Below are 22,572 nucleotides of genomic sequence, written 5' to 3' on the forward strand. Positions count from 1 at the left end.
CAACTAATATGGAAATCCCCGTCTGAATGTTAAGGTTGTGTTTCCCACCTTTGTATAAAACTCCATTCTACCAGGCTTGGTTTTAATGTAGATCGGTATGTGTTTGATCTGTGACAAAGGATCTGGTAAAATTCATCCCTCCCTAAAATATAAGATCAACTGTTCCCTCCTGCCAAGTTAAGACAGAGTTGAACAGGAGAACCACAGAGATGGGTTGTGTTGATCTCAGAGATAAAATGGTGCATTATCTCATCATTTGGGCAAGTAAGCAAATTCTCAAGGGGGTAATTTATAAGCCATGTTATTATTTATGGTAAGAACTGCCATAGGTTCAAGAATAGATGGGGAAGGTGCCCAGAAGGTGAATTTGAGAAATTACTCCCAAACAGTCTCATTTTAAATGCAAATTAAAACGGAAAGGTCCAGCTTCTTCAGGAGGCAACATGGGCATCCTTCCTGTCTGGGAGGTGGCGGGTCCCCATCCCCTTTCGCTGGGAGGAACCAAGACCCAAGGACTCTTGAGCGCTGCCATAGAGATGTGACTTCCTAGAGAGGAGTGGGCGTGGTGAACAGCCGGAAGTCGGGGTACCCGCGGGTCCTCCATTATTCTGGGTCTCAGCTGCTATAGCGTCCTGTTCTCCAGTCGTCTCCCGGCGTCCCGGCTCCTAGGCGACGGTACCCAAAGCCGGAGCCGCCACCGGATCCCCGGTGAGCGGGTGGGCTCGGGGCGGGTGGTCATGCGCGGAGGGCGGCCCGGGGTGCGGGCTGGAGCTCGCCGGGGCGGTGCTTTCCTTGCCGGGCCCTCCTCCCCGCCGCTGGCCCCCAGCACTGGCCCTCCTCAGCTCCGGGTTGAGGTGGACGCCGTGGCCTCGACTTAGGCAGCCGCCGGCGCGGGCAGGTTTTGACGCCAGCAGCAGTGGGTCTGTGTCCCTGGACCCGTGCCGAGTCGAACAGCACGCATTGCCGCAGTGAGGACGGCCGCCTCCGTGTCCAGGGTCCCGGCCGAGGCCGATGCATCCCGGGAGCAGTGGCTCCGGACTGCTGGGGACTTTTCTTTCTGTAGGGCGATGAACCAAGTCCCATCTTTTCATTTTGTAATATAATGGTATTTAAAACGCTACCTGTACCTCCATTACGTAAGAAAATATATTTTAACGCTACTGAAACCCTAAAACTCAGAGTAAATGCTGTCCTTTGCAAGAAAGGTCGTTGCCAACCTGTCGGTGGCGATGTGTATAGGATTATTGTTTTATTTTCGTTCTACAATTTGCCAGATTAAAACTTGATCATGAACTATCATTGGGAAACCATTGCTTTAGAATATTTGTTTGGGTTTTAGAGGGCTTGTCTTAGGTGGCATCAGTTGGACTTTTGGGATTAGAGCCCCAGAAGTCAGCACTTGCTTGCAGCTTAACTAGCTGAATCACTTAGCTCCTCTGAGTCTTTTTTTGTTCTTTTTAACTTATGGCTCACAAACCCTTTGAGAGAAGCAAACAAAATGCATGTTTAAGTATTTGTTACTTGTATCTGCAAAGTAAGAGTTCTGATTATTTACTGTAAAACATTATTTAGAAGTCTATTTTTTACAGATTGTATGTATGCATGTGTGCATATATTTATTTTAATAGACTTTACTTTTTTAGAGCAGTTTTAGGTTTACAGGAAATTGAACAAAACGTACAGAGAGTTCCTCTGTACTCCCTGTGCCCACTCATGCACAGCCTTCTCCATATTAACATTCCCCCACCAGAGAGGTACATTTGTTAGAATTGATTAGTCTGCATTGACGCATCATTATCATCCAAAGTCCATAGGCTGCGTTGGGGTTCGCTCTTGGTGTTATACATTCTTTGTTTTTTTTTGTTTTTGTTTTTGTTTTGTTTTTTATCCTCACCCGAGGACATTTTTCCTTTTTTTTTTGTTCAGACACAGTGGGAAGGAGAGAGAGAAACATCGACGTGAAATGGACACATCGAGTGGCTGCCACCCTCACGACCAACCAGGGCTGGGGACAAACTGCAACCGAGGTACGTGCCCCAGGAACCGAACCCGGGTCTCTCTGGACCACAGGCCAATGCTCTAACCGCTGAGCCAAACCGGCCAGGGTCATTCTTTGGGTTTTGATAAATGTAGAATGACTTGTATCCACCATTATACAGGGTTGGGCAAAAGTAGGTTTACAGTTGCGAGTACACAAAACAGTTTACTCTTGTATTATTATTTATTAATTATTGTATTTTCCGTATGAACAACCATAAACCTACTTTTGCTCCACCCTGTAGTATCATATAGAGTAGATTTCACTGCTCTAAAAATCCGCTGTGCTCTGCCTATTCATCATTCTTTACCCCTGCCAACCACTGATCTTTTTACGGTCTTCATAGTTTAGCCTTTTGAAAATGCCATATAGTTGGAATTATACAGTATATAATGTTTTTCAGATTAGCTTCTTTCACTTAGTATTTAAGTTTCCTCCATGTCTTTTCATTTTTTAAAAAGAAAGCTTGTTTCTTTATAGTGCTGAATAATATTCCATTGTCTGGATGTACCACAGTTTATTTACCTACAGGAAGACATCTGGTTTGCTTCTAGATGTTGGCAATTATGAATAAAGTTACTGTAAACATCCAAGAGCAGGTTTTTGTGTGGACATATGTTTTCAACTCCTTTGAGTAAATACCAAGGGGTGCAGTTGTTAGATAATATGGTAAGAATATGTTTAGTTTTGTAAGAAACTGCCAAGTTGTCTTCCAAAGTGGCTGTGCCATTTTACATCCCCACCAGCAGTGAATGAGAGCTCCTGTTGCTCCACATGCTCACCAGCATTTGGTGCTGTCAGTGTTCTAGATTTTGGCCATTTTAATAGGCATGTAGTGGTATCTCATTTTTTAATTTGCATTTCCCTGATGACATATGATGTGGAGCATGTTTTCATGCATTTATTTGGAATTGGTTTTTTTTTTTTTTTTTTTTTTTTGGTGAGGCGTCTGTTAAGGTCTTAGGGCCATTTTTTACTTGATTTCTTATTGTTGAGTTTTAAGAGTCCTTTGTATGAAATATACAAAGGGTAACAATCTTTTGTCAGATATGAGTGTCTTTTGCAAATATTTTCTCCCAGTCTGTGGCTTGTCTTATTCTCTTGTCTTTGCCTTTTGCAGAGCAGAAGTTTTGTGGGGTTTTTTTTCTTTATATTTTTTAGAGAAAGAGGATGGGAGAGGGAGAGAGAGAGAGAAACATCGATGGGAGAGAACATCAATTGGCTGCCTCCTGCATGTCCCCTCTGGGGATTTGGCCCACAACCTGGGCATGTGCCCTGACTGGGAATTGACCGGTGACCTCTTGGTGCATGGGTCGATGCACAACCACTGAGCCGCACCAGCCAGGCAGAAGTTTGTGTTTTAGTGAAGTCCAGTTTTTGAGTTACTTTGTGGATCAGTGCTGAGGTTGGGTAAATATATTTATAAAAAGAGGGGAGCTATGTACCAACAAGGAAGATCTCTAAGATACATTGTTAATTGAGAAAATGAAGATGCAGTTCATGATTCCTGGTGTTCTATCATTTGTGAGAAAAAGGAAGTACAAAACAATTGTCTGTACATACTTATATATACATATATAGCTGGAAAGATACATAAGAGATGAATGAGGAGAGAGAAACTTTACACTATGCACCTTATGATTTTAACTTTAAACCAAGTGAAAACATTACCTATTTTTAATTTTTTTTTTTAATCCTCACCCAAGGACATTTTTGCATTTATCTTCAGATAGAGAGGGAGGGAGAAAGAGAGAGAAACATTGATGTGAGAGAGACACACTGACTGTCCGCCATCCACACAACCCCAATCAGGGCCGGGTCCAAACTGCAACCGAAGTATGTGCCCTTAGCGGAAACTGTACCTGGTGCTGAACCAATCAGCCAGGGCTCATTACCTATTTTTAAAAAAACAACACAGACTAGAGTAAAAGCTCTTTACTGGTGCTTGTCACTTACAGTACGTGATCACCTTCTTGTTCTGCCTCTCAACAGTCTTGAGAATTTGACTGTTTATCTCTCCACTCTGCTCCTACAACCTTACCTCCAAAGTTTCCTTCCTTTTTTTGGTTTGCAAAGCACATTTCCAACAGACCTGTATGTTACTCCTTTGATTTTGAAATTATAGTTTCTTTCTTCCTGGAATGGCTTTCCTAATTACCTCAGTGGTCTTTTCATTTTCCTTCTAAAGCCCAATCCAAAATTACCTGCCTGAATTCTTTCTGATGTCCTCCTGTTAATTAATACTTTACATTATATAGAAATTGTGTTTATACTTCTGCCTCCTTTGCTCAGTTATAAGCATGAGTTTTAAGGGGCCATGTATTAAATAAAATTGATAGTGATATAACCCTTATAACCTTAAAAGCTTAAAACTATTTGTGCGGCCCAGCCAGTGTGGCTCAGTGGATTGAGCATCATCCCATGGACTGAGAGGTCCCGGTTTGATTCTGGGTCAGGGCACATGCCTGGGTTGTGGGCTTGATCCCCAGAAGGGGCATCCAGGAGGCAGCCGATCAGTGTTTCTCTCTCACATCGATGTTTCTATCTCTCTAAAAAAAATACAAAAAAAAAAATCTAAAAACAAAACCATTTGTGCCTTTTTTGACCCAACAATTTTTTTCTGGGAATTTTTCCTGAAGAAATAAACAGTTATGTAACCAAAAATTTAATAGCAAGGATAGTCATTGTGGCCTAATTTATAATAGGGGAAAATTATAAATAAGTTAAATGTATAACAACAGGAGACTCCTTAAATATTAATGGGCTCAGCCTTAGCCGGTTTGGCTCAGCAGTTAGAGCATAGGCCCATGGACTCAAGGGTCACAGGTTTGATCCCCCACCCCGGTCAGGGCCTATACAGGAGGCAGCCAATCAATATGTCTCTCTCACATTGATGTTTCTCTCTCTCTTCCCCCCTCCCTCCTACTCTATCTGAAGATAAATGGAAAAAATGTCCTCAGGTGAGGATTAAAAAAAAATATATATATGACCCATTTATTTCTTTAAAAAAACAGAAAATTTCTAGAGAGCAACAAGCCTAAATTCTGTATAATAAAATCGTATTCAAATTTGTCCAAATGTTTGATTAACACAATGAACAATTTTCAGAGAATTTAAAGTATGTACAGTAAAGCTACACAAAACTTAATTCAGCCTTTCTTTGTTAATTGAAGTATTAGGATTTTATCTCATCTGTATCAGGACTAAGACCCATGATTACTTGCTGACTCTGCAGAACATAGGAAAGGATGCAAGTTACAGAAGGATAACTGATGTTTGAATCCATATACCAGGCACTGTTTAAAAACTTAAAATGTATTTAGACATCAAATTCTTACAAGTCTGTAAGATCAGAACTGTATTTACTCCTATTTTTCAGGTTAAGAAACTAACACTGAGAAGTAAGGTAACTTGTTCAAAATCACACAGGCCTAGCCAGGATGCTTTTTGGAGCACTGGATAAAGGATTTGTTGTAATTAGGTGGAGGATGCTCTGTGATTAAATACCAAAGGGATTTCATGCCTGGTTTCAGCAGTAGTCTGGTTGACCTTGTTAGTGTCCCCAGAGCCTTGGGCCAGGGGCTTCTGTTAAAGGAGGCACTGCTAAGAGCCTAGAACCTTGCATTCAGGGATGTTCTCTTCATCACTGGAGCTGACTGGGTTCTGGAAAACTTGGTTGTTTCACTGGGTTAACTTTAACAATGATTTTTTTTGAGGTCTTGTAGGTGATGTTCTCCAAGCTCTAAGGAAGAAGTCAAGCAAGGATTGAGAGGGTCTGGAGAAGAGGCTTTCTTAAATGAAGACAATGACCAGAGAAAACTGGGCCCACAATGCTCTGAGACAAGAGGGTCTTGTCAAAGGGAAGGACGATACCTGGAAATGGGGAACCAGCTTCCAAGGGAGCAGCTCCTCTGTTTGGGAGACCTCCCATCTGCACTTTAGACAATTACGATACCATGAGACATCTGGACCCCAGGAGGCACTGAGCCGGCTCCGGGAGCTCTGTCGCCGGTGGCTAAGGCCAGAAGCACGCACCAAGGCCCAGATCCTGGAGCTTCTGGTGCTGGAGCAGTTCCTGAGCATCCTGCCTGGGGAGATTCGGACCTGGGTGCAGATCCATCGCCCTGGGAGTGGTGAGGAGGCCGTGGCCCTGGTAGAAGAGCTGCAGAAAGATCTTGATGGACCAGCACTAAAAGTGAGAAAGGGGTAGGGGGAAGAGTTTGGGATGTAAGGAAGGAGAAAATTCAGGTAGGGCAGGCTAGGCTGGAGGGTGAGTGTTTTCATTAACAGTAGCACATTAGCAACCCTAATGCTAATTAAAACAGGTTCATGAGCTTTTCAGACTGCATTATATCTTTGCAAGGAAATTAAGGTATGACTGGGATCTTCGGGCCCAATTCAGAATCAACACAAAGCCATTGCAGTCTGTCCTCCAGGGTGATGCTTGCTAATGCTGAGTTTGGTTCAAGAACCTGAAGAACATAAGGTTTCTAAGTGTTCTTCCAAACAGAAACATATGTATTCTTTGTTTGCAATGAGGATGTAAGCCTGGTGAGAGAATAAGAATGCAGTTTTATAGATCTGGCCATGTGTGCTCCTACTTGGGGTTCTGTGCTAGATGATTGGGTTGACTATTTTTTATTTATTTTTTATCCTTACCTGAGGACATTTTTGCATTTATCTTCAGTTAGAGCAGGAGGGAGAGAGGGAGGGAGAGATAGAGAAACATTCATGCGAGAGAGACACATTGACTGGTTGCCACCCACACGACCCTAACCGGGACCAGGGACAAACTGCAACCAAGGCACGTGCCCTTAGCGGGAACTGAACCTGGGACTCTCTGGTCCACGGGCCGACGCTCTAACCGCTGAGCCAAACTGGCCAGGGCTGGGTTGACTATTACATCTTTTATCTTTATTTTAGAGAGAAGGGAAGAGAGAGAGAGAGAGAAACGTCAATTGGCCACTTCCTGTGTGTCCCCCCCATTGGGGATCAGGCCCATGGTCTGGGCACATGCCCCGACCAGGAATCGAACTGGTGACTTCTTGGTGCATGGGTTTATGCTCACCACTGAGCCACACCAGCTGGGCTTGGGTTGACTATTAAATTGAGATCTTAATATAGTATCTAGTGTGTTTGAGATCTTTGTCAATCTGTAGCCCACTAGAAGCATTTTTATTAGAAGTCTTAAACAGAACTCCAGCTTGGCAGTGGCATCAAAGATGTACTTGTTTGTTTTAATCATTTGTTTTAATCATGTAAAAATGAAGAGTTTTAGAGCTGTTATTTCATTAAACATCACTAATACAACCTCCTCATTTGAGAGACCAGAAAATGGAGGTGGAAAAGGTTCACTGGATTGCCTTACGTTAGAATTCTAGCTGGCAGCAAAACCAAGTGTTTAGACTCCTACTCTAGTGTTCCTTCTATTGGAGCGGGAGGGGATAAGTAAAGGGGTAAATAAGTAGAAGAGTGTACTGAACCAGGTCTAAAACTAGGTCTGAAGCTAAAACACATGCTCTTAATTATTGCTTGTTACTTCCCATTTCCTCCCTAACCCACACCCAGGTCTGCTTCTGTTTCCACCATTCTGGTCAGTCCCCTCTGGGAGAGGTCACCAGTGCCATGAGTGGGGCTAGAGGGCAGCTCCATTGTTCTCAAGGCAGTTTTTCTGCTGTTTTGATGCTCCATACTTGAGGTGGGTCTCTGATCTCACAGTTCTAGATTATGGGCAGAAAGAGGTCCACAGTGGTTAGGTGAGTCCATTGTCTGGAGGTACAAGAAGAGCCAGCTTATTTGTTTTGTTTGTTCCCAGGTTCCAGTCCTTGTCCAGGACCAGGACACTCTCCGGGAGGGCATACGCACTCTAGGAAGAGCACTTCCTCAGGCACCCACTGGTTGCCACATTTCCGCTGAAATTTGTCCAAATCCTCTTCCTGACCCAGTGGTGTTCAGCCTCCAGGATCCTCAACATGGTACTTATTTAATAGCCCTGGCTTTGGTTTTTTTCTTTTCTTGGACCTTTACTGTGGCTTATCCCTCTACTCCCAGATAGTAGCTTCTATATGAATTCCTTATGGTAACAAGCTCTTTCTGTTCTCCTTCTTGTCTTTTTCAGGGTCTCTGACCTTTTATCCACTCTTATTAATGCTCTTTGTGTTATTCCAGCCCTGCACGTGGGGGTCACACTCATAAAAGTTTTATAGGTCACTTTGTAGCCATCATTGCCTAGACATGAGCGTTCTGGGTCTTTCTGAATTCCTTGGGTAGAAAATATTGGACTTGGAATAGTGGGCAGGAACAGCAGAAATCTCAATGCAGCTTTTCCTCCTTCCTCAGATTATCCTGCCCCTGAAGCTTCTGTCCTTTCCCAGGAAGAGAACCCAAGAAATCAATTAATGGCACTTATGCTCCTAACAGCCCAGCCCCAGGTGAGGTTTGCATCCTTTATCCTTCCCCAGGCCTATCTGTACCACCAAGTGCCCTCTCTCGTCCCAGTGCTTGGTGTCCAATTCCCATCTCTAAATCAAGGTCCATGCTATTAGAGGGCAGACTTAATATGGGGTCTCCTGTATCTTCCTGGTATCCATTGCCCACCTCATGGTCTCACAGTGTGAAAGGAACCTTTCAGGAGGGGAGCTCCTGGGCATGGATAACCACACGCATACCTGTTGTTTCAGGAGTTGGTGATGTTTGAGGAGGTATCAGTATGCTTCACTGCAGAGGAATGGGCATGTCTGGGCCCAATTCAGAGGGCCTTGTATTGGGATGTGATGCTGGAGAATTATGGAAATGTGACCTCCCTAGGTAAGGACCCTTTCTTCCCATAATTCTTACCTTTAATTCTTCAGCCTTTGTTTATTTTCTGATTATGAAAGTAGCATATACTTACCTGGGAAAACAAAATGTTAGAAAGAAGGAAAAAAACTTCCTTAAACCCACTATTTGAAGACAACTATCAAAATTTTGATATATTACCTTTCTATTTTTTCCCTATGTATTTGAAGCTATTTTGCATGGTTTTAAGCATATGTTTGTGTGAGTGTGTGTGTACAGTTTTAAAGCTTGACTTTTTTGTGTTGTTATTCATTACAAATTCTTTTTTTTTTTTATCCTCACCCGAGGATATTTTTCCTTTTTTTTTTTTTTTTTTTTTGTACAGATAGAGTGGGAGGGAGAGAGAGGAAGGGAGAGAGAGAGAAACATCGATGTGAAGGGACACATCGAGTGGCTGCCACCCGCACGACCAACCAGGGCCGGGGATAAACTGCAACCGAAGTACGTGCCCTTAGCGGGAACCGAACCCGGGTCTCTCCGGACCGCAGGCCAACGCTCTAACCGCTGAGCCAAACTGGCCAGGGCTCATTACAAATTCTTTACAAGTATTATCTATATTGGCTACATAATTTTTTTTCTTTAGTCTTCACCTGAGGATATTTTTCCATTGGCCTTTTTTTTTTTTTTTGGATAGACTAGGAGGGAGGGGTGGAGGGGGGAGAGAGAGAGAGAGAGAGAAACATCGATGTGAGAGAGACACATTGATTGGTTGCCTCTTGCATGACCCTGATGGGGCTGGGGATCTAAACCACAACCAAGGTATGTGCCCTTGATCAGGAATCAAACCCATGACTCTTTGGTCCGTGGGTTAACGCTCTAACCACTGCAACCAGCCAAGGCTGTCTATATAATTTGTACCATAATTCAGTTAACCATTTTCTTATTTTAGATAATTACTATAATAATCATTTGTCTATATGCCTAAGACCTTTCTTTATTCCTTATTATTTTTTGGAAGCAGAATTACTAGGCCTAAGGGTTGGAATTGTTTTAAGGCTCTTGCTTGTACTGCCAAATTGCTTTCTATACTGATTTCTGTGCTCTTTGTTCTTACCATCGGTACAAAGAATGCTCCTTTTGCTCTGTCCTCACTGGTGCTGAGTAATCTCATTCTTTTAAATTGTTGCTTATATAATTAGTTAAAAATTTTATATATTGATTTGAGAGAGAGGAAAGGGGAGAGAGAGAGAAAGAAAGAAAAACATTGATTTGTTGTTCCACTTATTTATGCATTCATTAGTTGCTTCTTATACTTGCCCTGACCAGAGATGGAACTTTCAACCTTGGTGTATGTGGACAACACTCTAAACATCTAAGCTACCTGGTCAGGGTACTAATAAAATTTTTTAAAGTTATAGTATTTATTCTCCACTGAATTTCTCTGAATAGTAGTAAAGAGTATTTTAATAATTTTTTTTTTTTTTTTGTGATACGTGCCCCTAGCGGGAACCGAACGTGGGACTCTCTGGTCCGCAGGCCAATGCTCATCCGCTGAGCCAAACTGGCCAGGGCTGTTTTTTCATTTTTTGTTCAGATAGACTGGGAAGGAGAGAGAGGAAGAGAGAGAGAGAGAAACATTGCTGTGAAAGAGACACATCGAGTGGCTGCCACTCATACGACCCAATCAGGGCCGGGGACAAACTGCAACCGAGGTACGTGTCTTAGTGGGAACCGAATCCGGGTCTCTCTGGACTGTAGGCCAACGCTCTAACCGCTGAGTCAAACCGGCCAGGGCTATTTTAATAAATTTATTAGCTCTTCATGCTTCCAGCCAACATTAAACATCTGTGGTGGCAACTTCTGGGGAATGATGTGATTCTGTCATTAACTAGCTTACCATGGTTTGGGAGAGGAACATGGAATAAATAAAGCAGAGTAAAATAATTAGTATGAGAATAGTACAAGCTTCTTTTTTTATTTTATCCTCACCTGAGGATATTTTCTCATTGATTTTCAGATAGAATGGGAGGGAGGGAGAGGAAGAGAAACATTGATGTTTGAGAGACACATCGATTTGTTGCCTCCCACATCGCTGAGCCAAACTGGCCAGGGATTGAATTTCTATTCAAGAACATTACAAACCATTACATTTGTTCAGTACCACCTTTGTATGTTTCAGGACTGTTTTTAAATTGCATTCATCTAGATCTTGTATATTTCTGGTCACATTGATTCTTTGGAATTGGACTCTTTTTGATGTTTCCTAATTTACTGTTATTTGCATATATGAAAATATTGAATTTCTGTATGTGAATTGTATACCCATCAACATTAATAAATTATTTTATTGTCCATAGTAGTTTAGACTGTATTTTTATATTCATGAGAATATATCTTATAGTATCTTAGCTGTGGTGATGGTGAGTCAAACATTCCTTGATATTATATTTTGATACTATTACCGAACTTCTTCTTATCAATGGTGTACCAATTTATACTGCCACGGAAAGAGCACAGGAGGAGGGCCCATTTCTTCTGTATGTGCTTATGATTTGGTCAATGTTTAAAATTTGCTAGACAGTAGAAGAATACTACCTTTTGTTTGTTTTTCATCTCTTTGATTATTAATATGGTTGAAATTGTCCCACATATTTATTCTTCATTTTATTCTTTTTTCTCTTTTTTTTTTTTTATCCTCACCCGAGGACATTTTTCCACTTTTTGTTCAGGTAGAGTGGGAGGGAGAGAGAGGAACAGAGAGAGAGAGAGAGAGAGAAACATCGACGTGAAAGGGACACATCGAGTGGCTGCCACCCGCACAACCAACCAGGGCCGGGGACAAACTGCAACCGAGGTACGTGCCCTTAGCGGGAACCGAACCCGGGTCTCTCAGGACCGCAGGCCGACGCTCTAACCGCTGAGCCAAACCGACCAGGGCTTCATTTTACTCTTATTCATATCCTTCCTGTGTATTTCTTTTATTTTGTGGAACCTGTTACCTTTTATCAAATGTTGCATATTTCTCATTTGTTTGCCTTTTGATGTTATTTATGAATTGTTATTTTTTAGGCCTTAGAAAATCTTTTATGTAGTCAAACTTAGCAGTATTTTTTTTACCCTCACCTGAGGATATGTTTATTGATTTTAGAGAAAGAGAAAGGGAGAGAGAAAACGAGAAAGAGAAATTAACGTTGATGTGAGACAGAAGCATCGATCTGTTGCCTCTTGTACATCTCAACCAGGGGTTGAACCTATACCTAGGTATGTGCCCTGACCAAGAATGGAACCTGCAACCTTTTGGTTTATGGGATGATGCTTCAACTAACTGAGCCACCCAGCCTGGGCAGCAGATTTTTTCTTTTTTTTAATCCTCACCCGAGGACATTTTTCTATTTTTTTTTGTTCAGATAGAGTGGGAGGGAGAGGGAGAAGGAGAGTGAGGGAGGGAGAGAGAGAGAGAGAGAGAGAGAAAGAGAGAGAGAGAGAGAGAGAAACATTGATGAGAGTCATCACTGACTCCTGAATGCCCCCTACTGGGGATCCAGGCCACAACCCAGGCATGTGCCCTGACCTGAAATGGAACCAGTGATCTCTTAGTGCATTAGATGACATTCAACCAATTGAGCCACACCAGCCAGGCAAACATGTTGTTTTGAGTTGGGGTTATGCTATGACACTGTCAAATGTGACCACTCTTCAGTTTCCATGCATTGATGAACTGTGTAGTAGAAAAGCAGGCTTCCAGATGGCTGTATACACTTCTTAAATATGTAAAAGACCTATGTGTTTTTGTTTAAGAGATTGGAATAGAAAATTATTCAAGAAATGTTAAGCGTCTCCCATATCAAGCTTATTTTCTGCCTTAAAGTACATTCAACTTGGAGTTTTACATATTAGTGTAAATAAACAATACAGTACAAACAGTACTATATAATAAAGGATGCAAAAGTCTGGCCATGTGGCTCAGTTGGTTGATCGTCGTCCCATGCACCAGGAGGTTGCTGGTTCTGTTCGATCCCCAGTAAAGGGAGTGCAAGAGGCAGGTGATCAATATTTCTCTCTTTCTCTCTCTCTGTTTCTTTCTCTTCCTCTCCCTGAAATCAATAAAAACATATATTTTTTAAAAGTATGCACATATGTGGGAGTCCGTAGGAGCTTGGGATAGTGGACTGTACTGGGTGAGTGGGTGGGTAGAGGCGGGTGGTTCAGGGAAAAATTTACAGAGGGGGTGGCTTTTTAAATAATACCTTTATTGAGAAATAATTCACATACCATACAATTCACCCATTTAAAGGATACAGGTTAGTGTTTGGTAGTATTGTCAAAGAATTGTGTAGTAATCACCATAATCAATTTTAGAACACTTTCATCACCCCAAGAAGAAAGCTTGTACTTTTTTTTTTAAGATTTTCAAAAAATTGATTTTTAGAGAGAGAGAGATACATCGATGTGAGAAAGAAACATGGATTGGCTGCCTCCTACATGCTCCCTACTGGGGATCAAGCCCGCAACTCGGCATGTGCCCTGCCCCAGAATCAAACCGGGACCTCTCAGTCCATGAGACGAAGCTCAATTCACTGAGCCTCACCAGCCAGGAAAAGGCAGTTTTGTCTTTTTTTTAATCCTCACCCAAGGACATTTTTACATATTTTGTTCAGATAGAGTGGGAGGGGGAGAGAGAGAGAGAAACATCGACGTGAAAGGGACACATCGAGTGGTTGCCACCCACATGACCCAACCAGGGCCGGGGACCGAGGTACGTGCCCTTAGCGGAAACCGAACCCGGGTCTCTCTGGACCGCAGGCCGATGCTCCAACTGCTGAGCCAAACTGGCCAGGGCAAAAGGCAGTTCTTTATAAGCCAAACAATTCTTCTTGTTCCATTTAGCTTCTTGATCCTATGGACCACCAGGTCTGAACCACCAATATAAAACCCCATGTTCTCTCTCATTCTTCCTTGTATCTACTTTTTCAACATAATTTATGTTTTCCTTCTGCTCCTTGAGGACAAAGCATTATTAGATGTATCTCCGAGTGAATTATGTGTTAATCCGTTTTATAATATTTTCCTAGTGTAGCATTCTGCTTTGTACCTGCATTTAATGAAAAATTTCTCCTTTTTGTATGCATATGAAAGTGAATTCTTCTAGCTTGTTTAAAGTCATATGAAGATTTTGTTCTCACTAACACAGGGACTTGGTAACATTTGCATTTTTAATTTTTTACCAGAATGGGAGACCATGACTGAGAATGAAGAGGTGTCTGCAAAGTCAAGCGTATCTCAAAGATCTGATTCTCAGAAAGGAACATCCAGAAGACCTCAAGGAGGTATTCCCCAGGTCCTTGACTTTGAGAAAGAGTGTGCATGGCAAGCTTTGGCCAGTCAGTGGGGAAATGAAACAAGTGAAAGAGATACACCGAAGAAAGGTTCCCTCCGTGAACGAGAGAGGAAGAAAAGGACTCTGCCAGGAAGACGAGGCCAAAAGGGGAAGGAATTTGGAGAAAGCTTGATTTTGAGTTCAGCTCTTTCTGAAAGTTTAATGGGTACTGAAGGAAAGAAGTTTTATAAATGTGATATATGTTGTAAACATTTCAATAAAATCTCCCATCTTATAAACCACCGGAGAATTCACACTGGCGAGAAACCTCATAAATGTAAGGAGTGTGGAAAAGGCTTTATTCAGCGCTCAAGCCTTCTAATGCATTTACGGAACCACTCTGGGGAGAAACCTTATAAGTGTAATGAATGCGGGAAAGCCTTCTCTCAAAGTGCTTACCTCCTAAACCATCAGAGAATCCACACTGGGGAGAAACCTTATAAATGTAAGGAGTGTGGAAAGGGCTTCTATAGGCACTCAGGCCTTATTATACATCTAAGGCGCCACTCTGGAGAGAGACCTTATAAATGTAATGAGTGTGGGAAAGTTTTCTCCCAGAATGCTTACCTCATTGACCATCAGAGGCTCCACAAAGGGGAAGAACCTTATAAATGTAACAAGTGTCAGAAAGCTTTCATCCTGAAGAAGAGCCTCATTCTGCACCAGAGAATCCACTCCGGCGAAAAACCCTATAAATGTGATGAATGTGGCAAAACTTTTGCTCAGACCACTTACCTTGTTGATCACCAGCGACTTCACAGTGCAGAGAATCCATACAAATGTAAAGAATGTGGAAAAGTTTTCATTCGAAGCAAAAGCCTCCTTTTACACCAGAGAGTACACACGGAAACAAAGACCTTTGGTTGTAAAAAATGTGGGAAGATATTCAATTCTAAATCAAACCTCATTGACCATAAGAGGATGCATAGCAGAGAGAAGCCTTATAAATGTACTGAATGTGGGAAAGCCTTCACTCAGAGTGCTTACCTTTTTGATCACCAGAGACTCCACAATGGGGAAAAGCCCTATGAATGTAATGAATGTGGGAAAGTTTTCATTTTAAAGAAAAGCCTCATTTTACATCAGAGGTTCCACACTGGAGAGAATCTCTATGAATGTAAAGATTGTGGCAAGGTCTTTGGTTCTAACAGAAACCTGATTGACCACGAGAGACTCCACAATGGGGAGAAGCCCTATGAATGTCGTGAGTGTGGGAAAACTTTCATTATGAGCAAGAGTTTCATGGTCCATCAGAAACTTCATACACAGGAAAAAGCCTACAAATGTGAGGATTGTGGGAAGGCTTTCAGTTACAATTCAAGCCTGCTGGTGCATCGAAGAATCCACACTGGGGAAAAGCCCTTTGAGTGCCGTGAGTGTGGAAGAGCTTTCAGTTCTAACAGAAACCTCATTGAACATAAGAGAATCCACAGTGGTGAGAAACCGTATGAGTGTAATGAGTGTGGCAAATGCTTCATTCTGAAGAAAAGCCTCATTGGACATCAGAGGATTCACACAAGGGAAAAATCATATAAATGCAGTGATTGTGGGAAAGTCTTCAGTTACCGGTCAAACCTTATAGCCCATCAGAGAATCCACACTGGCGAGAAGCCCTATGCATGTAGTGAGTGTGGGAAAGGCTTTACTTACAACAGAAACCTTATTGAACATCAAAGAATTCACAGTGGGGAGAAAACCTACGAATGTCATATATGTAGAAAAGTCCTTACCTCTAGCAGAAATCTAATGGTACATCAAAGAATCCACACTGGAGAAAAACCTTATAAATGTAATGAGTGTGGAAAAGACTTCAGTCAAAATAAAAACCTTATTGTACATCAGAGAATGCACACGGGGGAAAAACCTTATGAGTGTGAGAAGTGTAGAAAATCGTTTACTTCTAAAAGGAATTTAGTTGGCCACCAGAGAATCCACACAGGGGAGAAACCATATGGGTGTAATGATTGTAGTAAGGTTTTTAGGCAAAGAAAAAACCTTACTGTGCATCAGAAAATTCATACAGTTGAAAAAGTCTGTGAATGTCATGAGTCTGAAAAAGAATTCTCTCACACGTCAAACCTTCCTCTTCAACAAAAAATCCATACCATGGAAGAATTCTCTTGGCTTCAAAATGCCAACGAGTTGAGCCCAAGATAGAGATTCAGAAAATCTAGTGTCATGTAAAGTGGAATAGAATTCCTACCTATTTAAGTAATTGTTGGAAAAATGGCAATATATGGCTCTTTTTGTTGTTAATCCTCACCCAAAGATATTTCTCCATTGATTTTTTTAGAGAGAGAGAGAAACATCGATGTGAGAGAGACACATTGTCTCCAACTGGGGCAGGGGGTTGAACCTGCAACCCAGGTACATTCCCTTGACTGGGAATTGAATCTGAGACTCTTTGGTCCATTGGCCAACACTCGAACTGCTGAGCCAAATCAGCCAGGGCAGTATTTGGTTTTTATAAGGAAAAAAATTCATGATTGCCTCTATTATAGTCAAGCAAGCTACATGTGGAAGAGGGTTATTCTACACTTTTCAAGACTACAAAGTCAAACCAAATTTTAGATAAAGGATACTCAATTCCAGATCATTTTTTATGACCTAGAACGAGACCTTGGAGCAATTGAAAACTCTGAAGAAACTGGGTTTATGTCTTATGAGATGTAATGATGTTTTTGTAAGTGATAGCAGAAATATCTTTGTATTAAAAAGCGGAAGTTGTTTCTGAAAATGTGTATATTACACATTTTAAAGATAGAATCACTGCTGTCTATACTATATAGACAGTATGATATAGACATGTCAGACATAGAGTTGGGTGAGCAAGAGTCTGATGTTTGATATCAACTTAAGAGCACTGGATTTGGAGTCAGAAGACCTCAGTTTGGGTCCTGGCCCTTTCCTTACTATGTATTATTAAGTCAGCGTCTAAGCCTCAGTTTGTCAGTCAAATATTGACATAATACCTACCTCACAGGATTGTTATAAGGATTAAGTGAAAGAATCCTTGTGAAATAATTTAGTTGTCAGTAAAGTTGGATAAAAGAGGTATAGTCAAAATCTAAAACATGGCATAATGTAGTATTTGTTTGTTAAGTTAATATTTAGACTCTGAATATCAAAATGAATATCAAAAGCTATTTTCATAGTAAGATGAAATGTGGTGGATAGCTATCTGGAATTTAGCACTCTACAAAGATGAAAAATATAACTTTAAAAATGTTTAAGGGAACCCTGGCCAGGTGTCTCGGTTGGAGTGTTATCCCATATACCAAAAGGTAAAAGGTTGCGGGTTTGATTCCTGGCCAGGGCGCATATGGGAGGCAACCAATCGATGTTTCTCTCTCATGTTCACACACATGCACTCTCTCTCTCTCCTGCCCTCCCTTTCTACCTCTCTCTCTAAAATCAACTTAAGAAAAAGAAAGAATGAATCTTAGGTTGTTGGCTTGAAAACTGAAAGAATTATTATGTTTTTAATGTTTAAGGGAGTTAATAGGTAATATGGCTAGTTTGTTTTTATGTAAAATACTGGCTTATTGTGGAAGAATAATATGTCTAGCTGTTCACGCTGATACCGAGGCAAACAATTTCTTTTCAACCTTTGAATTTGAAAGCTAATGGCTGTAGAGTGTCAGAATGGAAGGACAGTCCTGTGTTGCTTACCTTGTTCATAGGGAAAAGTCCTTAACCCCAACCCTTGAGCTGATTATCCCTGCCACTGTCACTTTCAATTCTAATCAATATCTTTATCATTGCTGACATGAGATAACTTGTTACTCAACATTCTGTCCCAGCACTCAACTACATACATTCTTCACACAGAGCCAAGCCCTTCAAGCTGTAATTAAACCAATTCAGAATCCACCTCTGGGCAGTCAGTCCCATTATTGCCTGTAAATCAACCATTCGTTCAGTCTTTCCTTTTGTACGTTTGTAAATTTAATTCAACCTATATTCATTCTTGAGTTGATAATTTCATGTTGTAATTCTCAAAACTCCAATTCTGCTGCTGGACTATTAATATCAGGATTGTGGTTTCTAATTAGACTAGTAGTGTTAAAGTGGTATATTGATTATAATAAATATTAATTCAACTCCAAAGTTCTTTGAGGGCTGGTTCCTCATTAGAATGAAAGGTACCCAAGAGGGAAAACTGGAAGGGGCCCGAGGTTAAAAGTCTTAAGCCCTGGCCATGAGTCAGGTTCTGCAACTTTCCTTGGACAAATGCCTTTATTTCTTGGAGCCTTGATTTCTTCATCTGTTAAGCAGGAGGGAGAATATTTACCTCATAAAGTTGTTATGAGGTAATGAATATGAAATTGCTTTATATCTATGCTGCAGAATAATCACCTCAGATTACATAATAATTACAAAGGGAACGACTTATTTTAACAATGGAGAGAGCTCACATTTACCTCTTAACCAATTAGAATGCAGCATCACGAAGGCTGAAGCCACCCATATAATAACCATCCTCCTCATGCGATGCAATAAGCCAAAAGTAGAACCAGAATTCATCAAGCTTCTTGGACCCTGTTGTCAGTTTACAGGAAATAGAGGAGAGGCAGAAGAACAAGATAAATGACCCCACAGGAAACAAATTCAGAACATGGGATATATAAGAAAACTGCACTGAATTCTTCAAAAAGGTGAATAGGGGATGGGTGGTAATTTTTGAACCTGGATATGTATTGAGAGTTCATTGTACTGTTTTCTGCTTTTATGTATGAGATTTAACATAGTAAAAGGTATAAAATGTGGATGAGGAGGTTTTTCAAAGATAATAAAGCCATATGATACTACACCAGGAAAAGACCCACACAAATGCCCAGTTTATTTTTGACAGATGCGAAAGGAATTCAGCAGACGACAGATTTTTTGGCAAATGCTGCTTGAGCAATTGGGTATCCGTAGGCAAAATAAATAAGTAGTCAGGAACCAAGATTAAGCAAAGAACTCTTAGATTTATATTAAAAACATGCTCCAGCCCTGGCCGGTTTGGCTCAGCGGTTAAAGCATCGGCCTGTGGTCAAGGGAGACCCTGTTTTGGTTCCCGCTAAGGGCATGTAACTTGGTTGCAGTTTGTCCCCGGCTCCAGTTGGAGTTGTGTGGGTGGTGACCACTCCATGTGTCTCTCTCACATCGATGTTTCTTTCTCTTTTCCTCTCTCCCTCTCGCTCTATGAATGCAAAAAGTGTTCTCGGGTGAGGATTAAAAAAAATAAAATGAAATAAAAATAAAAACATGCTCCAGCCCTGGCCGGTTTGGCTCAGTGGTTGGAGCGTCGGCCTGTGATCCAGAGAGACCCAGGTTCGGTTCCTGCTAAGGGCATGTACCTTGGTTGCAGTTTGTCCCCGGCCCTGGTTGGGTGCGGGAGGCAGCCACTTGATGTGTCCCTTTCACGTTGATGTTTCTTTCTCTCTCCCTCCCACTCTATCTGAACAAAATAAATAAATGTCCTCGGGTGAGGATAAACAAAAAAAAAAAACAAACAAAACATGCTCCATAAAAGGAAAAAGTGATAAATTGGATCTCATCAAATGAAAATGATTTGATCCTCAAAAGACTCTTAAGAGGATGAAAAAACATTTCAGATGGGGAGAAAATATTCACAAGTCATACATTCATAGAGGGTTTTTTATCTAGACTATATAAAGAATTATCCAAACTCTCAATAATAAGTAGATTTAATTAGAAAATGAGCAAAACTCACAAACAGACGTTCCACCAGAGTATAGATGGCAAGTAAGGAAATGAAAAAGTGCTTGACATCATTAGCCATTAGGGAAATGCAAGTGAAAAATAACTGCACAGAAAAGCTTTAAAAAAGAGTTAACACCAAATGCTGGCAAGGATTTGGAGAAACCATCCCATATTTGCCAGGAATGTTAAATGGCACAGCCACTCCGGAAAATAGTTTAGCAGTTTCTTCCCAGTATTTGCACTCCTGAGTATTTTATCTCAGAGAAACGGAAACTTATGTTCACATGAAAGCCTGTACATGACTATTTGTGGCAGTTTTATTCATAATCAAAATTTGTAAGTAACCCAGATACCCTTCAGCAGGTGGTTAAGACAAACTGGTGTATCTATACCATGGAATACTTATTACTCTGCAATAAAATAGAATGATATATTGATGCCTGCAGTTACTGAAGTGGATTTCAAGAGAATTAATGCTGAGTGAAAAACCCAATTTGAAAAGGTGAAAAAGTTTATAATTTCTTTTATATAATTTTCTAAAGTGACAAAACTACATAAGTGAAAAACAGTTTAGTGGTTGCCAGAGGTTGGGGATGGTGGGAGGGAGCAGGGGGAAAGGGAGGGGTAGCACTAGGGAGGTCTTTGTAGTGTTGCAGCAGTGTATATCTTGATTGTGGTGGTTACCCAAATCTATACGTACAGAAGTATACACACACATTGTACAAATGTTGATATTCTGATTTTTATATAATTATGTAAGATATACTTGTTGAGGGAAACTAGATGAAGGGTATTATCTTTGCAACTTCCTGTGAATCTATAAATTCCAAATAAAAAGTAAAAACAAAGACTAAAGAGCCATAATCAGATGCAGTGTGTGAAACTGCTTTGGAAAAACCAAATTATGAAATATATGTTCTAGGACAGTTGGGAAAATTTGAATATAACTATATTGGGTGATATTAGGGAATTGTTAATTTTTTCACTTGTAATGATGGTGTTCAGAGAGTATTTGGAATGGTTTTTATGTTTACAACATTCAAAAAAAAATGTTTTCCAGTATGTATAATACAAAGCAAACGTAGCCAAGTGTTGATTGTTGAGTCCAGATGGAGGATACAGGTATTCGTTGTACCTTTCTTTCAACTTTTCTGTACCATTTGATATTTTAAAAATAAAACCTTTGGATCAAAATTATCAGTGCTTTCTGCAGTATCATGCTTTGTAGTTTCGGGCACCTCGGTGCTTGACTCGCTCAACTGCCCAACCCGGGGATGCCCCGCTTCCCTGCCACAGCCTACCTGCGCCCACCCTTCTTCTAAGCGCTTTTGCTCCATCCCTGATCCGAAGCGATATTGGACACCCATCGAGAGGAAAGCACCTCCGAGATTCCTAGAGAGGCCGGCCTGGCGACTTGGGGAGCCGGAAGCCCATCCCGAGGCACTTCCTGTCCGGTCATTGTTCTCGTGCCGCTAGCCCTGGAGGTTCCGGCCCTGCGGCCTTCGGCCCCAAAGCCGCGAGCTCTGTGGCCCGGCGTCTCCGCGGCGCACGGTGAGCGGGGCTGGCGGGGGAGGGCATCCCTGTGGGCCAGCGCGTCCTCCCCTCGGGGACCCCGGCTCTGCTCGAGGGTCCCTCCGCGACCCTCCACTTCGGAAACCCGGCTGCCACTTTCGAAGGCCTGGCCTGGGGGAGGTTGGACAAGAACCCCCCAGCAGCCAGGCTTACCCCGGGATCAGGGCTGCGTGGGCCCTGGGGGTGGAGGGCAGGTGGGCTGCCACGTTTGGAAATAGAGAGGGGACATGGCAAGGAAGTTCTTGTGAAGGAGTCTGTGCTGTCTAGGGTGGAGGTCGATTTCAGTTTGCTCAGCAGTGTGGTGACAGTACTCTTATTAGCCAGGCGTTGGAATATTCACAGGTGAAAGGAGTGTTAAGGGCCTTCCACCCCGGCAGAATTCAGCTAGTCAGGGAAAGAGTAATCTTCCAGAATTAAGATTTGTTGCAGGAATGAAAGGGTTGCATTACTCAGGAAATTCAATGTATACCATAAATTGCCAGGACACGTGGGAAAAAGCATATGATCACTTCAATAGCACAAAAAGGGGAATTAGTAAAAGCATTTTTTATTCTAGTAAAGCAGCTGAAGGGGAATAGAAACTTCTCACTCTAATCATAATCAGTGAAAATGTTAAGATCTTTTTAATCACAAAAGAATTTTAAAAACAACATAAACCTGCTTGCTTGGCTATGATAAGGGGGGACCGTTACGTTGGTGTGTGATTTGGTGCAGTCCTTTTAGAAAGCATGTCAACCATGAAATCCTTCAACCAGTAATCCCTCTATTCTGTTTGCACAGAAAAAAAATTAACATTAAATGTTACTAGGAAAATAAGTGGAAACTATCAAGACTTCTTTAACTGAAGCAATGGTTCATACACAAGGGGTAGTAAATTATAGCTATAATTGAGAGTACTATGCCAGAATGAGATAGCTCTAAATGTACTTATATTGAAACATCTATCCAAGACCACTAGACCATTGCAAAATGTGGAAATTGAGTTTAAAAAAAACCAAATAATGTAGATTGCTGAACAATATGTGTATTTTGGAAAAATAAGCAGTAAGCGTGAAGATGTACATACATGTAATGCAGCCCAGAGAAAAGACTAAGT

General features: G+C 41.4%; 1 protein-coding gene across 5 annotated transcripts; it reads left to right on the forward strand.

Annotated features, from left to right (window-relative positions):
- The first annotated feature begins 616 nt into the window (after positions 1-616).
- ZNF197 (zinc finger protein 197) lies at positions 617-18,899 on the forward strand. 5 transcript variants are annotated; one of them, XM_036267105.1, is made up of 7 exons: positions 617-708; positions 5,755-6,233; positions 7,854-8,013; positions 8,378-8,469; positions 8,719-8,845; positions 14,044-14,142; positions 18,745-18,899. In XM_036267105.1, exons 2-7 carry the CDS (start codon positions 5,835-5,837, stop codon positions 18,756-18,758), a joined length of 891 nt encoding a protein of 296 aa, XP_036122998.1. In that variant the 5' UTR covers positions 617-708; positions 5,755-5,834; the 3' UTR covers positions 18,759-18,899. The 5 variants fall into 5 exon arrangements, with proteins under 5 accessions (XP_036122998.1, XP_036122993.1, XP_036122996.1 ...); XM_036267100.1 differs by lacking the exon at positions 18,745-18,899 and having other exon boundaries at positions 14,044-16,449; XM_036267103.1 differs by lacking the exon at positions 18,745-18,899 and having other exon boundaries at positions 624-708; positions 5,764-6,233; positions 14,044-16,449.
- The last annotated feature ends 3,673 nt before the right edge of the window (positions 18,900-22,572 follow it).

This window comes from Molossus molossus, unplaced genomic scaffold, assembly GCF_014108415.1.
Source record: "Molossus molossus isolate mMolMol1 unplaced genomic scaffold, mMolMol1.p scaffold_m16_p_18, whole genome shotgun sequence".
Lineage (NCBI taxonomy): Eukaryota > Metazoa > Chordata > Mammalia > Chiroptera > Molossidae > Molossus > Molossus molossus.